Here is a 16,714-nt window from a genome sequence, read left to right on the forward strand (position 1 = left end):
CGCGGGGACGCGGGGCCCGGCTCTGGGGTGGCAGGCGCGACGGCTGCGACGGCCGGCGGCCCGGGCCCCGGGGCCGGAGGAGTGGCGGCAGGCGGCCCGGGCTCTGCACCGCCAGCCGCGGGCTCGGGCGGTTCGGGCGCCGGGGGCTCGGGCTCGGCTAGAGAGGGCTGGCTCTTCAAATGGACCAATTACATCAAAGGCTACCAGCGTCGATGGTTCGTGCTGAGCAACGGGCTCCTGAGCTACTACAGGTAACTGCTTCCGGGGCGCCGCGCTCACCTGGCCTTCCCCTGTGCAGCCCACAGACCCGCGCTGTCACTCTCCGCCGGCCGGCTTCACTGCCAAGGTCGCCCTGGGTCGCTGTCTGTCACCTGTACAGGTTGACAGCTTGCAAAAGTCAGAACCTGCAGATTTGACACACTGCTCCTGCCCCTGCTGTCGCCCGCCCCTAGTGCCTCATCTGCCTCCATCCCTGGGTCTTTCCTGTCAGCAATTGTTTGGAGAGCATCTGCTCTGCCTTTGTATTTCTGCTACCACGTGGGTGCAATCGCTAATTCTGCAAGTAAAGCACTGTTGTAAGGCTGGAGGGGCACAGATAGAGCCTGGTCACTGTCCCTCAGGAACTTACAGTGGAAGTTCCAACTCCTAACTTTTTGTGTTCCAGTCTCAAAAATTTAATATTTCTGATACACCCTTGATATATCTGCCCATGCTTGGTATACTCAGTCCACACATTCAGACATCAGAATACCAACACACAGGGAGACTTTGGGTTTCTGTCCACCATATGTCTTACCTCTCCAAGGGTGAGTTTACTTTCTCGGTCTAGACAGTCCAGAATGTATACTCTACCATAGCTTTTACTTTTGCTTGCCCCACTTCCTCTCACTGGAATAATTGTCTTATCCAGCAGTCACCATGCACCTTTTAGTTTTTACTTAAGATTAAGTTTTATTAAAGGAAGAGTACATGCTTTTGAAACAATTCACAGTGCTTCTTTTGGTATGGTTAATGTATACTTACTGTGACTCATAGCATGGTCATAAACATGTCACACACTTTGGGGCTTATATTACTAGGCAGGTGTTGTGGGAGGTGATTTGGGGATAGCTTTTCCAACGTCTGTGCATTGTGGCCTGATGTCATACATGCAACATTTCATTCAGTGCTCCTAGATCTCCTAGCTCCCTGGGAGTTAGGACATGTTCCCATGTTCTTGACAAGGAAGCAGACTTAGCAGGGTCTTGGAAAAATCAGGATTTGAAACTACTCTTCATACTTTGAAACCTAAAACTTAGGTTAGTGTTACAAGGACCAGTTAGCTACAGAGATAATTACCTAAAACATGGTGTTACAGTGTGTTTCATGCAATAAAGTACAGAAGTGTATTCTAAGAGGGCTTTGCTTAGTATAATGACATTTCTGGTTGAAATCTCTTCCCAGAGGCCATCCAGTATGGGAACCCAAGACCCTGGTGCGGGGAGGGGTGGCTCAGCCTGTATTTCTTTTCAGTTTCACCGGGTTACTCTACTATCAGGAGGTCCAGGAGGAATGAATAACTCCCATGAACACCGTTGGCTTGGCTCTCAGAGAGTTTTAAGGAAAGCTTGAAGACAAGAGGTGGAGGTTGTTGGGAACATTTTTATTGCTCTCCACGTAGAAAATGCCTTACCTCATCCTTGACGCTTAAGCAACATTAGTTGTTTGATAGGTGTGACATTTTCATTATTGTATTCTGAATTAGTTTTAATATAACCCTTTCTCCTACTCATTTAGAACTCATTTTAGGATTATAACACACATTTAAAGTTTTAGTTTGACTCAGAGTTTTTTCCATCTATTCAAGCTCATGTCTTGTTTTAATTGACTATTCTAATGTCCAGTTGATTCATAGCCTGACTTGGTTCATAAATCTCTAATAACATTGATTCCGTGTATTAAAACTTGTATATTGAGGGCTAGACATAGTGATAACAAGCCTTTAATCTCAGCAAAAGGCAGAGGCAGGTGGATCTCTATAATTTTGAGGGATCCTGGTCTACATACCAAGTTCTAGGATAGCCAGAGCTACAAAACAAACGAAAAACAAACAAAAAAACCAACTGTATTATCCAAGGACTTTAATAATATGTGGTCTTGGGTTGGAGAAAAGCACTTACTGTACATACATAAGCGCAGGCAAAAGACACGTAAAATTCAGTAAAGTTAAAAAAAAAATATTCCCTGATTGTTTTAATCCAACCAAGTTCTTACATTATTTATTTTGCAGGATACCTGATTGTTTCATCATTATAAATCTTGATCAGTGTTGACCTAGGATATTAATAACTTAACCTGTTGCTATTTCTTCATATTTGTTGCTGCTTTTACCTTTTTTCTCACAGTAGCTGAGAAAAAAACACCTTCCAAAAACATAGCAAAATATGCCATTAGCCTGCTGTTGCCAAGAAGGATGGTCCCATTCACAAGCCAACCAATCAACAGGGCCTAGTTTATCAATCTGTTCATTACCCCACCAGCCCCAGAATTTCAGTGAAGTACATCCTTTCTACTGCATTGGCAGTTTATTCTTAGTAGGGTACCTTGTGATCCCCATCTTCTTCCTAGAATTACTTAGCTATGTTATTATTCCTCCTCTGAATGTCATATGTCTAAAACCTACAGTCTCTGATGTATGCCATTTTCAAAATACATGTTTCCTTCATAGACTCCATCCTCTGATGACATAGAACAGTCATGAGCAAACCTTTTTATCTTATGTTTATTTACATAGATGCCCCATAACTTACTCTCTTATACAGAATCCCATATCTCTCAAAAACACCCATGGCAGGCTATAGTAGGTTTTCCTTCTAGGTTCTAGAGATTAAATTACTATTTCATCTGGCCTTTTGAGGCAAGAACTTTCTAGCCAGAAAATAACCATGTAATACTGTAATGACTGAAGAACTTCAATGCAGACTCTTTCCTATCTCTGTTCTAAACATAACCATAGGTATGTTTGCCTAAGAGCTCTGTGGTCAAGCCTCCCTTCCTCCTCTGAGGGTTTCTTAGTGTCTGTTAACCACCTATAGACTTTATATTATCTGAAAAACTTCTTTGGTGCAAGAAGATGGTGGAGCCAGAGGAGATCCTAGGAGGCAGTTAGTGGAAAGTGTCAATAAGGAGGTCTGTGATAGAAGGCCCAAGTACTAAGGGTAAGCTGGCCTTCAGCTGTGAGTCTGTAATTCAGCCTGCATTATTCATAATGTAACCGAAACTTGGGGTGGGGGTGGGGGGAGGTAAGAATAGAAAAAGCAGGGATTCACATTACAGTGTGGCAGGTGCAGGGCATGGAAAATGGCCAGTCCTTTGAGACCCTCACCCCCACCCTGTGATCTCTTATTGCTCACTAGTACATTTGAGAAGTAGAAAAAATTGTTAACACATGATAAAGTAAACAACAGCGAATCTGTCTTCTTAAGGGGCAGTAAACAGACGTTCTCAAACATATTAAATCTTAGTGTCTAGGAAGGGTGTGTGCCATTTCTGGCATGTAGGAATTCTGGATGTGCCAGGTGTGTTTGGCTGCTTGGCTCTACTGCTTTGTACTGTGGCAGAGGACTTTGACCTCTTTATGTTCTGAGTTGGACAGGGAAAACTGAAGTTTGAACGTGTGACATAATAACCAGCGCTAGGAAGAAATGGGCAGTTTTCTCTGTGTGCTCAGTAGTTCTGGGATTTTGATGTTTAATGTGAATTTGGGTATTTTATGTTCAGTGCTTCATAGCTTGTTGTCACCAAGTAGTGTAAAGTTCAGAAGTTAGTCTATTAATAGTACTGTCAGTAGAGATTGGGGGAATTTTTACACCCAGCACTCTTGAGTACAGACCTGCTGAGTCTTTCCTGGCTATTAATAGGATGGCTTAGTAGTTCCCACCAATAAAAACCTGGAATTTAGGAAACTGCACTTTCCAAAAGATTAAAATGCCTGGTGATTCTTTCATTTTTATTCTTTATTGTAGTTATTCTTATTTCTCGCGTTTGAGCCATAACCAATATTTAATAGTCTAATCAGGTCAGTTTGCCTTTTATACATTTCTTTTTCTTTTTTCTTTTTTTTTTTTTTTTTTTGGTTCTTTTTTTCGGAGCTGGGGACCGTGAACCCAGGGCCTTGTGCTTCCTAGGTAAGCGCTCTACCACTGAGCTAAATCCCCAGCCCCCCTTTTATACATTTCTGCAGTGTAATCCTAAGCATGGCATGCCCGTTCCCATTTGGGCTGATTTACAGTGAGGGGGTGGCCAGTGTATAAAAAATGGAGCTATTCTTAGAGAATGAGAGTGTCAAAAATTTTTGTTGCACAAGGTTATAAAGTGTTTTATAACTTGCTAAGTAAAACGTAGTTTGCGACTGCAAATGGGCCTGAGGAGAGCTAGGGGCTGTTCCACACTTGGATTGTGGTAGTGATGCCATGATTGCATCCACCTTTCCACCCTCCAGAACTCAGTCGGTTGTATTTAATTAACTTCTGAATTCATATTTTATGCGATTCTAGCTCAGTAAAGACTGTGTTCTTAAAAGCTAATGGTAAGAGGAACAGTTGGACAATAAACTCCAACTCGCAAATAATGCTTACAAGCTCCAAAAGCAATTTCCCACTGCTTAAATCTCCAAGAGTTGTTTGAGGAAATAAAACAAGAATTTGTTTCCTAAGACTACTTAACTTCGAAGCCAGAGTTATGAAAAGAGGCTAAAAGCAGAGCAGGGCAGATGTGTGGTCTGTTACCTTCTGTTTAGCCTTTTTGTCTTGCTGTGGCAGGTCCAAGGCAGAGATGAGGCACACCTGCCGAGGCACCATCAACCTTGCCACAGCCAACATCACTGTGGAAGACTCTTGCAACTTCATCATTTCCAATGGCGGTGCTCAGACCTACCACTTGAAGGCCAGCTCGGAAGTGGAGCGTCAGCGCTGGGTGACAGCCCTAGAACTGGCCAAGGCCAAGGCTGTGAAGATGCTGGCTGAGTCAGGTATGGAGCAAAGGAACACTGGCCTGGGAAACAACCTTTTACAACTACAGTGTGTGTTTTGATTATGTTCTATGCATTAGCTGTTCCAAGCTTCTTGTATGCTATTTCTCTTGAGTAGTGATTCTAAACTGAGCTCAGACCTGCAGATACACACACGACATTTGATATTGTCTGGAGATATATTTAGTTAAAAGAAGCTAGGGTGTTACTGGCATATAGAGACTAGAAGTTCAATGCCCTGTGAGGTACAGAATAGCATGTCCACCCTCCAACAAAGAACCAGCTGGCCGAAGTTGAAAACCCCTGATCCTAAAGATATGGCATACCACTTATGCTTAACAATTTTTGTTTTAAAGTTTTTGATTCAGAGTCTTACTAGTAGCCTTGATGGCCTGGAACCCCATGCTTCCTGAGTACTAGGACTAAAGGCATTCTCCACTATGACTAGTGCCTAGCCTGTGCTTTTATTTGTAATGTCAGTTAACTTTCTTAAATATTTGAGACATAGTTACTTTAGCTCTAGCTCGTTATTAGGAATCTTACAACCCATAATTTGAATCTATGCCAATTTCTCTTCTCTTGATTTTTTTTTTTTTTTTTTTTTGACAGTCATGTCCCAGGCTGGCCTCAAACTCACTCTTGTCTGTAGTTTAAGTTGACCTTGAACTTCTGATCCTTCTGCCTCCATCTCTCAAGTGCTGGAATTTTAGGCTCAGCCTCTGATAGCTTCATATCCGCTAATAAAGTTGTAACAGTCATGATAGATGACCTAAAAAACAGTCTTATCAGGCTGCAAGAACCCTGTTCTTGCGGAGGATGAGATTTCAGTTCTCAGCATTCATGTCAGGAAGCTCATCAACATCTGTGAGTTTAACTCCAGGAGGATCTGCCCACCTTTGACCCATAAGGGCATAGGCACAAACACAGTTTAAAACAGTAAAAAAAAAAAAAAATCTTTTTTTAAAAAAATTGTTTTTTTTCCCCTAAAGAGAACAATAGGATTTGCCCTCAAGATATTAATAATCACACTGAGCTTGCACACTGGCAGCAAACTGAGGTGTCAGCTTGAGTTTGCTTGTTGCTTAGCTTAGTGCCTAATACCTGTTAAGCCATGAAGGAAACTTCATTGCTTTGTCAGTTTGTAGTGACAGGTTATGTTTTGACCTTGGCCCTACCTCTGTCCAGCAGAGAGGACAGGTCTTTCTTGTTCCTTTTGTTTAAGTGCTGATATTAACTCACAAAGGAGTGACATTGCTGGGAAGACGGTCTGCAGTGGCAAACTGTTAAATACAAAGCAGATAGTGAGAGGTACAACCCAGATTCCCACTCAATTTATGATTTGAGAGCTCTCTTGTTTTGCTTTTGGAGTAGGGTCAATTAAGTTCATCATGAAGTTTAGCTCTCCCTTGGAGAAGAAAATTTTTAATAGCTTTTAGTGAAAAACTTTATCTGAAGAAGCTACTCTGCGATTCTCAACCCATTTTGCAGAGGGTCTGCGTGCCACCTCAAAGGTAATGGTGGATTTGCAATACTAATTTGGATTAGATTGGAATCTTCAATGTTTAAAGGCTCATTGCAGTTCAGAGTGCTCACCTCTTGTGCATGAAGGCTTTGATTCCCCAGAACTGCATAACTAGGTATGGTGGTCATACCTTTCAGGAAGTGGAAGCAAGAGGATCAAGAGTTCAGGGTCATCCTTGGCTACATAGGAGGTTCAAAGCTAACCTGAGCTACATAAGAAGCTGCCTCAAAAAAGAATTGAAAGATCTAGTTATATGTTCTTAATTCTAAGAGCCATTCAGTTTTCCATAATATCCTCTCTATCTTAAACTTCAGTGTACATTAGGACTACTTTGGTCACAATTAGAAACAGACTCTGGGTCTGGAGAGATGGCTCAGGGGTTAAGAACACTGACTGCTCTTCCAGAGGTCCTGAGTTCAATTCCCAGCAACCAAATGGTGGCTCAAAACCATCTGTAATAGGATCTGATGCCCTCTTCTGGTGTGTCTTAAGACAATAACAGTATACAGTGTACTTACATAAAATAAATAAAGTCTTTAAAAAAAAGAAAAGAAAGAAAACAGACTGGTCCAGTGAAGTGTCAGGCACTTGCTGCCTGACAGCCTGACGACCTGAATTCCATTTCTGAGATTTGCACAGTGGAGGAAGAGAACTGACTCCAAAGGTTATTTTCTGACATGCACGTGTACCCTGTAGCACACATCCCCTACCCCCACCCATATATATAAAATTATAAGTAAATATAATTTTAAAGGAGAAATTCAGGTTCCCAGACCTTGCCTCTCACCATCTGAATCTAAATGTCTAGGAGTGTGACCGGATCCTTTGCATCTTTATAATGTACTTCAAGTCTGCATAGTGTAGGTCTTGGGCCACACTGTAGAGCAGTGGTTTTCAAGCTGCCCAATGCTGCCATCCTTTAATACAGTTTCTCATGCTGTAGTGACCCCCAACCATAGTTATTTTTGTTGCTACTTTATAACTATAATTTTGCTACTGTTATGAGTCATAATGTAAATATCTGTGACTCCTGTAAAAGGGTTGTTTAATTCCCAAAGGGTTATAACTCACAGGTTGAGAACCACTGTTTTAGAGGAATCCTCAGGAAGGACAAGCCCTCAGTTGCTCAGAATGCACATTGTAAAGCATAGTCTTGCTAGACAGACAGACAGACAGACAGGACTCCAACTTTTAGTCTTGATCCTAGAGGCAGAACTTAACCTTGGCATCCCTACAGATGAATCAGGAGATGAGGAGTCTGTCTCACAAACTGACAAGACTGAGCTCCAGAATACCCTCCGGACACTCTCCAGCAAAGTGGAGGACCTGAGCACGTGCAATGACTTGATAGCTAAACATGGCACCGCCCTGCAGCGTTCCCTCAGCGAGCTGGAGTCTCTGAAGCTGCCTGCTGAGAGCAATGAGAAAATCAAACAGGTCAATGAACGAGCCACACTCTTTAGGATAACATCCAATGCCATGATCAATGTGAGTAAAGATGGTGCCCTCTGGCTCTTTGACACTTCCTCTTGGAAATGTAGTGCTTTCCCAACCCCTTTGTACTAACTGAGAAAACACGAATATACCAGGTCTTGCTTTCACCGTCAGGTGCTTACATTGTGCATTGCATGCCTTGGAGCAGCTGCCCAGGTGGAAGGGGTGTTCTGCTCACATATCAGAAGGGCATTTCATCCTCTGGGCTGTAGTAAGGAGTGCAGTGGTGCAGCCTTCGAGTGGCAGGGCATCTGAGGTTCTATTAGTTGGGTTCGTTTGTGGTTTTGCTTCTTTACTCTGTCTTTCTGGCCTAATCTGTCCTCTGAGTCCTTTGCACTGTTGTATTCTTTGCTTGCTTCCTCCTTGGAGTCAGACTCGACACTGCTAGGGCATTCCCCATGCCGGATGGTGAGCAGGACCTGGCTCAAGCACTGTCAGAACTTGTAATTCTAGTTAGTTCAGTGTGGGCCTTTGATTCTAGAACACTCCATGTGGGCACTAGAGACTGGGTAAATACAGAGCAGTGCTGACTTTACTGACAAATTGCTAGGTATATGAAAGGAATACCAGGTTTTACAGTGCTGTTTTTCCTCTCCTGCTAACTGATTCTCACTCAACGGGTTATGTTAGCTCCCTTCACATAAAAACACTGAAGGACATTTTGTAAGTGAGACAAGTATTCTGTGAGAAACGGTTTTGCAGAGCTTCTCCCTCTTCTAATTAAATGGGTTAAATTACCTCATGAGTGCCAGATTTCCCTTGTTTAGAGAGTGACCGTGAGAAGTAGTTTAGTTCCTATGGTGCCTGAACATCAAAGACCTTTTTCTGTGATGAATTTTTTTCTCATTTTGTTGCTTTGTTAGGTTATGGTAGTTGTTTTAACTTTTAACACTTTAACTTTTAAGTGTTGAACACCTTCAGTACTCTGAATTACCCCAGTCAGAAAGAAGACAAATTCGTTTTTTGCCTTTAGGATTTCAGGAAGGTTAGCCACTTCCTAGTGTTAGTTAGCCACCAGCAGGTCAGTGCTAATGTGGGTGTTCAGTGACCAGGAAACCCGATAATTCCACAAACCAGTGACCCATGATAAGTATGTAGACTTTACACTTTGTATTTTGTGTGTATGAGTGTTTTGACTACATGTGTGTCTGTCCACCTCTTATGTGCCTATGGAGGCCAGGAAAGGGCATCAGATCCCTGGGATTCTTACTGGTGGCCACAAGCCACCCTTATAGGGGCTGGGGAACAAACCCAGTTCCTCTAATTGTTGTCAACTCTCTGATAGTCTTTTTTATTTTTCTTATTCTAGTATGATTTTTTTTTCCTAAATAAAACACTCCTGCTCTATAAAGCCAAAGCCTTTTTTTTAACCTTTTCTCTTGGAAATTGCCTATCTTTGTTCTTTGGGAAATTATACATCTCCAAGGTCATGTCAGGGATGATCTCTTGGAAGTCAGAGACAAACTTTCAGGGGAATGGAGTTCTGTGGTAGAGTGGTGGGCATAGCATGCTCCAGGCCCTGGGTTTGATCCTTAGCACAACACACTGAAATGTTCAACAACTTGATAGAGGTAAGCCGTCCACTGCCAGTGTCCCTGTCATAGTCGCATTGTTGCCTGAGCTGTACTTTTTAATCCCTGTGTTGTTATAGTAGCAAGGCTTTCAAAGTTGTGTACATACTAAAAATAAGCCAGATGTGGTGACACATGCCTGTTAATCTCAGCATCCTGGAGACTTAGGCAGGAGAAACGAGATCAAAGTCAGCCTGAGCAGCTCCATGTGTGACAGAGTAGACGTAGGCAGTGCTGTGGAGGTGTTCAGCACGTACCAGGAGGGTTAAAGAAGTTAATGCTTCAACTAATGCTGAGGGAGAATGGAAGTCTGCCTCGGAAGAAGGCAGTATAGATGTGGACTCCAACCAAGTCCTTCATTATCTGCATAACCAAGGGAAACCCTACCCATTCTGTGACCTCTTTCTTATCTGTAAATGGTTTGATACTAGTAGGTCCTTCATGGTAGTGCTGGAAGACTTTAGGTAATATATTTGAACTGCTCAGCAAAGTGCCTGACTGTGCTACTGCCGCGTGATAATTTCTTTTAATAAATTTTGAGACCGGGTTTTTCTGTGTAGCTCTGATTGTTCTAGAACATGGGATGTAGACCAGGCTGGCCCTCAAAATACAGAGATCTGCCTGCCTCTGCCTCCCTAGTGCTCAGATCAAAGATATGTACCACCATGCCAGTAGTTCTTGCCAAATTTTAATTATTATCAGTATTATGAAAAGAGAATGAAGGAGAGGAATCGGTGGAGGTAGTGATAAGGCATATGTAGACCTGGTCTCCACTCAGTCTGGGAACTGCTGAAGACTGTTGGAGAAAGGAGCTAGCTAGAGGTGAGGCTTGATGAGTGGAGGCACAGATTCAGGTGAGTGGACTTGATGGTAGAAGAGAGGCCAGTCTCAAGAGAGCAGGCTTTCTTAGTGCCGCCTTCTTGAATGTGGTGTTCTAAGTGTTCTGTGTGGAGAGTGATGCTCTAAGGGGGTCTCTGTTGTTAGTCTTTGCTCATTCACAGACAAAGAATGTGAAGCATAGAGTTCAGTAACTAACTAGATAACAGGAAAGACCTATGATTGGAGGCCAGCCAGCCCCATCCAGATGTGCGCTGAACTGCTTCTCCTGTGGAGGAGTGGAAGGAGACTGCAGACTAGTAAAGGAGAGTCACTAGGACTTGATATTTGGATGTGGAGAAGGAAGGAACACTGAAAGAGAGACATTCCATAGGCTTGGGCAGCTTGAAAGGCTCGAGAACCACTTTGGGACGGAGAAATTCAAAGAAAGAAATGAGGCAGTAAGAGAATGTGGTGAATCAAGCGTGAGATCTACTGATTTTGAAGTTACTTAGAGCCATTGAATAGGCACTTGGATATTCTGGTCTGAATCTCAGAGAGTCCAATTTGGAATCACTGATTTAGTAGCCATTGGTGGACCTGTAGGCAATTGTTGAAACCATGGGAGCAGACATTCTAATAGAACCTTTTAGCTTCTCTGTACCAGGGAATACAGTTTTAAGCTTAGATTGGTTCCTTCCTTCCTTCATTTATTTATTAAGCAAACTTTATGAGGCTCCTGCTCTGTATTAGGAGCTGGAGACCTATATATGAATAAGCTGTAAAATGTGTTTTTAAAACTGCTTGTGATCCCTTTGGAGAGAAAGAAACTCAGTCATGTGCATGTGTTAGGTAGAAGTATGCTGAAGCTGGTAAGGAGATGGAAGAAACAACTGGCTGCTTGGGGGAGTGGGTGCCACAGAAGTGTCATTTGTCTTGGGTCCTTAGAGAGTTGGGAGAAGGAAGAGCAGTGCAGGCGGAGTGAGTAGCATGTGCCTAAGTACTTAGGGCTGGAAGAAAGCTGTGTGCCCAAGAAATGATGTGTTCAGTGTGGCTGTGTTGTAGGTACAGAAGTATCACCTGCCGGGTCTCAGTCCTCAGCTTTGGGTTACCTGCATTCCGTTGGTTTGTTGAAAGCTGCTGTCATGCCCTTTGTCTTTAATCCAGGAGCCCTCTGGGTGCAGTTCGCATGCCCACTCTCTGTGCTGCTGCCACAAATGCCTTGCTTGGGTTTGCTGCTCACTTGGTATTTGCTTGGTCCTCGTGACCAGGAAAGTAGGAGAACTATGACAAAGCTGTTCACTCTTTCCTAAGTCTGACCTTGATTGCAGCAGACAGCTGGTTGTCCCTGATACTGTGGAATAGCAGGAAGTAGTTAATCGTCATATGCCTTCTCATGCTCCCAGAGTCAGGTGACGTCATGGGGAGTCTGACTAGGTGAGGTGGCATAACTAATACTCTGTCTGCTCAGGCCTGCAGAGATTTCCTCATGTTAGCCCAGACGCATAGTAAGAAGTGGCAGAAGTCCCTGCAGTATGAACGGGACCAGCGTATCCGACTGGAAGAAACTCTTGAGCAGCTGGCGAAGCAGCACAATCACCTGGAGAGAGCCTTCCGGGGAGCCACAGTGCTGCCAGCAAACACTCCGGGCAGCACTGGGTCTGGTAAAGGTAGGACACTCAGCTCTTATATAGTGTTCTGGTGTGATCAGGACATTCCAGCAGTTGACAGAAAAATTTCTCCAATATTGGTGGCTCATAGATGCATTTGGAGCTGTTGATCTCTTTTTCCTTTTCCACTTCTTCCTGCCATTGTTGCTGTGTTTGTGGTCAGTATTTAAAGAACCCACTATGCAGGCCTTTATAAGTATAACACAGAGAACAAATGAGGCTTTTCTTTTTGTAGAGCAGTGCTGTTCTGGCAAAGGGGACATGAGCGATGAAGATGACGAGAACGAATTCTTTGACGCACCAGAGATTATCACCATGCCTGAAAACTTGGGCCACAAGTAAGCTGTCCTTGACTGTTGCAGAGAGTTAACATGTGTTTGCATGATGAGATCTTTCCCATGACACTCTGAGAAAGTTAACATGTGTGTTTGCATGATGAGATCTTTCCCATGAGACTCTGAGAAAATTAACATGTGTGTTTGCATGATGAGATCTTTCCCATGAGACTCTGAGAAAGTTAACATGTGTGTTTGCATGATGAGATCTTTCCCATGACACTCTGAACTGGCGATAGTCACGAAGATGTGGACTTTTTGTGTTAAGTAGATGGGAAAACTGTTAGCACTTACATTGAATTTTCCAGAGATCCCAAACTCATACCCATTCTAAGTATGCGCAGTATATTTAGTATTGTGCTTCATAAAGAGCTGGTGAGGACCAAACTTTAGTTCTGGTCTTTGTTCTAATTCTTCTCTGTTTTTCCTCCACGAAGACGTACTGGTAGCAATATCAGTGGAGCCAGCAGTGACATCAGCCTTGATGAACAGGTAACTCTTATTTGGAAGTTGTCAGAGTCGAGGGACTTTATTTTGATTCCCAAGGACTTGTCTGTGAAGTGCTAAGAGAAATAAAACTCCTGTTGTTTGTTAAGCATGGGGGAAGGGTAGGTTATAGATAGCAGATTTTTTGTTCTTTGTGGCTGATTGAATGGCTTTGTTTTTGCTTCTAGTACAAGCATCAGCTGGAGGAGACCAAGAAGGAAAAGAGAACCAGAATACCATATAAGCCAAACTACAGCCTCAACTTGTGGAGCATCATGAAGAACTGCATTGGAAAAGAGCTCTCTAAGATCCCAATGCCGGTGAGGTCCTCAGCTACCCAGACTGATATCCTCTCCAACTCACCGTCACTCTTGCCATACTGTAACATGTTCAGGCATAGTCTTTATTAGCTCGCTAATCATAAACCATCCCTTTGAGTCAACTCAATTAGTTCTGGCTATGGATCTGGTATGTTTCTAGATCAGCTAGAGTTAGCTGCTTAATGTTTAGTAACACTGCAGTTCTTGTGGCAGAGAGGCAGGCAGGCAGGCAGGCAGGCAGGCAGGTATTGGGGATGCACAGATAACACAGTATCAAGGCTGTTTCTGAGAAGTATATAGTGGGGCTGGGAAGATGGCTTGGTCAGTAAAGGCACTGCCATGGAAGCTTGAGAACCCACATAAAAAGTCAGCATCACCAGTGGTGGCATTGATTGATGTCTGCCTCGGTGTGCACATTCATTCACCACATAGATACACAGCTACCCAAACTGAAATGAAAGAAAGAGTATAGTAGTTGGGAGAGGTAATCCATGCCTGTTGACACCAGCACCAGGAGGGATGACCAGCGTTTGAGACTAGCCCAGGCTGCATACCTCCATGCCAGCCTGGTAGGCCTCCAGCCCTTGGTATATTTTTTCCTAGTAAAACCCTTTTGTTGGGGGGATTTTGGTGTAGTGTCTCTTTAATAAGTCTCTAGCATATCTAATCAGGGTGAGATAGTGATCCCTGAACTCCAAGAAGGTCCACTGTTTGTGTCTGGCAGTGTTCTGCTTGCTTATTCATTCCACAAGTATTTACTGAGTGTTTCCAATTTGCCCTGTGTAGTGCCATTGTGCCTCTTAGACAGATAGATGTTCAGTTTATAGAAAGAAATCCCAAGCTACCTTAATTTGAACCAGAGGTCAGCAAACTAAGGCCCTTGAGCCAAATTTGGCTGCCTTCAAAGCAGCCATAAGCTAAGAATATATTTTTATGTTTTTATTAAGATTTATTAAATCTAGAGGAATGCAAAAGAAATAGTTCATGAGGTTAATGTCCACAAATAAAGCTTTGTGGAGACATAGATTCTCCTTCATTTATTTCTGTTTGTGCTTGCTGTCTTGTCAGAGCAGTATTGAATAATGTGACAGAAACCACCTGGTCCTGAAGGCTTAAATTTTACTCTGTAGCTCATTACAGAAGAACAAAAGCAAAAACAAAACAGTGGCACTCACCTCATTTTGAAATCCAAAAGTAGATTGTTGGGGCTGATAACCTAGAGTCAGGATTGAGTTTCCTTTTGTTTTGTAAAACGTCTACTTCTGATTAGGAGCCTTAATCCGTAGTAGTGCAGTGGCTCCTTGGGCCGTCAGAGGGATACTCTTTAGTCAGCTGGAGGATGGGCAAATAAGAGCAGGCTGTGCCTTTTAAGGGCATTTCCTGGGAATTGCATAAGCCATTAATCTCTTGAATCTCTGTGGCCACAGCTTATGTGACCATAGCTACCTAGAGAAAAGGCTAGAGACTAAGACTTAGGGTGTGGGAGCTGTGTGTTGTGTCCATAGCCAGGTACTTGGAAGCAGAAATAAAATGCCTTCTTCAGCCTCTCGGCACTCAGGCTTCTGTTCACCGACTGTTTCTCATAGGGAGGAATTGTTGCTCTGTATGTCCTTGATGCTTAGCACACTGCCTGGCACAGGCAGTCATTCAACAAATGCTGGAGGGATTAATTAATTGAGCCTTGGAAAACAAATAGGTTGTTTTTTTGTTTGTTTGTTTGTTTGTTTGTTTAATTTTTTTTTATTAACTTGAGTATTTCTTATTTACATTTCGAATGTTATTCCCTTTCCCGGTTTCTGGGCAAACATCCCCCCTAATTCCTCCCCCTCCCTAGGTCGTTTTTATATACATGCATAACGTTTAGTTTTTAAAAGGAATAATTCCCAAGAGTAGAAATGTAACTCAGTGATAGTAGATAATAGATGCCTGTCTGGAATGTTTAGGGTCCTACATTCCATCTCCAGTAATGCAGCATGATGATGATGGTGGTAGTGATGGTGATGATGATGATGATATGATGGGATAGTAATAGTAGTAGTAATTAATTAGTTAATTAAAATAAAGTGAAGGTTGACATAGAGACCAAAAAAGGGGGGGTGAGCATATATTGGAGAAACCCCCAAATAACTGGTGTTTGGGGAACTTAGAGAGCCCACTTGTTTGAGCATTGGGTGCCTTATAGAAAGCAGTAGAAGATGGGCTGGAAAGGCAGTCCATCACTGTCTCAGAATATAAACCCTACTTAGAGACAGTGTCTGGGCCTAGGTGACCTGTGTCTTCATTGCACATTCCTTATTGGCATCGCCGTTAGGAATGCACAGTCCTATACCTGCCTCCAGATAAATTAAGTCATTTTCTCCAGCAGCATTACATCACAGGAAAGCTGGTGTAGGCTGGGACTCTTAGACTTATATTCCTGCTGGCATTTAGCTGGGGGCACTGCCAGTGTAAGACACCAGTAAGAGATCAGAGCTCTCTCTTAGGCAGTCTTCTGGCAGGATCTGTGTGATCCTAGTTTTCACGAGTCATGCTTTCCCGAGTGCCTCAAGATGTTAAGTTTCTGCCAGATTTATTCTCTCTCTTTCTACAATTTATTTTATTTTAGTTATATATATGTGTGTGGGTATGTGCATGTGAGTTCAGATGGCTAGAGGCCAGAGTGGGCGTTACAGGTTGGAAGACAACTGAAGATGCTGCAAAGGGAACTCAAGTCCTCTAGTAGAGCAGCAAGTGCTGTTAACCACCGAGCCATCTCCCTCTTTTTCTCTCTTTTAAAATTATTTCTATTTTTGTGGGCTGTGGGGGACTATGCATGGAGAGGCCAGAAAAGGACCTCTCTTGGTACTCTGTTATATATCATCTTGAGACAGGGTCTCTCACTCTGCTTGAAGCTCTCCATTTTAGCTAGGCTGAGTTCTTGGGATGTGCCAGTCTCTACCTCTGCCTCTCTCTTCCTCCCTCCCCTGAGTGCTAGGGTTATAAGCATAAGCAGCCATGCCTTGCCCTTTTAATATAGGTAGTAGAGTAGGTAGTGGGGATTTGAACTCAGGTCCTCATCCTCACAGAGTAACAGTTCCTACCCCTGTTTTTTTGATACAAGGATCTCTGATGTAGCTCTGGCTGTTTTGGAACTTACTATATAAACTGTGCTGGCCTCAGACTCACAGAAATTCACCTTCTTCTGCATCCCTGAGTGCTTGGTAAAAGGAACGTGCCACCATACCTGGCTTTAGAACATTTTTTATGTTTTTGGTTTTTCAACAGTCTTGGCTGTTCTGGAACTCACTCTATAGACCAGACTAGCCTCAAACTCACAGGGATCCACCTGCCTCTACCTCCCAAGTGCTGGGATCCAAGGTATGCAGCACCATGCCTGGCCACAAATTTTAAATTAGCAAAGTTATATAAACTTTCAAAGTAGCTTCTATCTTCTTGAGGAGGAGCAGTGTGAGCAGTGTCTGTTGTTCACTCCTCTACCAAGTGGGCCACATA

The 16,714-nt window shown here is 43.2% G+C and overlaps 1 protein-coding gene across 2 annotated transcripts in view; it reads left to right on the forward strand.

The window, feature by feature from the left end:
• The first annotated feature begins 3 nt into the window (after window positions 1-3).
• The window catches only part of Osbp (oxysterol binding protein), a 29,831-nt gene continuing 13,120 nt past the window's right edge, over window positions 4-16,714 (forward strand). The window contains 7 exon segments of one of the 2 annotated variants that reach the window (NM_001108927.2): window positions 4-251; window positions 4,800-5,008; window positions 7,768-8,018; window positions 11,883-12,081; window positions 12,317-12,419; window positions 12,854-12,908; window positions 13,091-13,222. In NM_001108927.2, coding sequence (NP_001102397.1) covers window positions 4,813-5,008; window positions 7,768-8,018; window positions 11,883-12,081; window positions 12,317-12,419; window positions 12,854-12,908; window positions 13,091-13,222 — 936 coding nt within the window. In that variant the 5' untranslated portion in view covers window positions 4-251; window positions 4,800-4,812. 2 annotated transcript variants of the gene reach the window in all.

This window comes from Rattus norvegicus, chromosome 1 (assembly GCF_021556685.1).
Source record: "Rattus norvegicus strain SHRSP/BbbUtx chromosome 1, alternate assembly SHRSP_T2T, whole genome shotgun sequence".
Classification (NCBI taxonomy): Eukaryota; Metazoa; Chordata; class Mammalia; order Rodentia; family Muridae; genus Rattus; species Rattus norvegicus.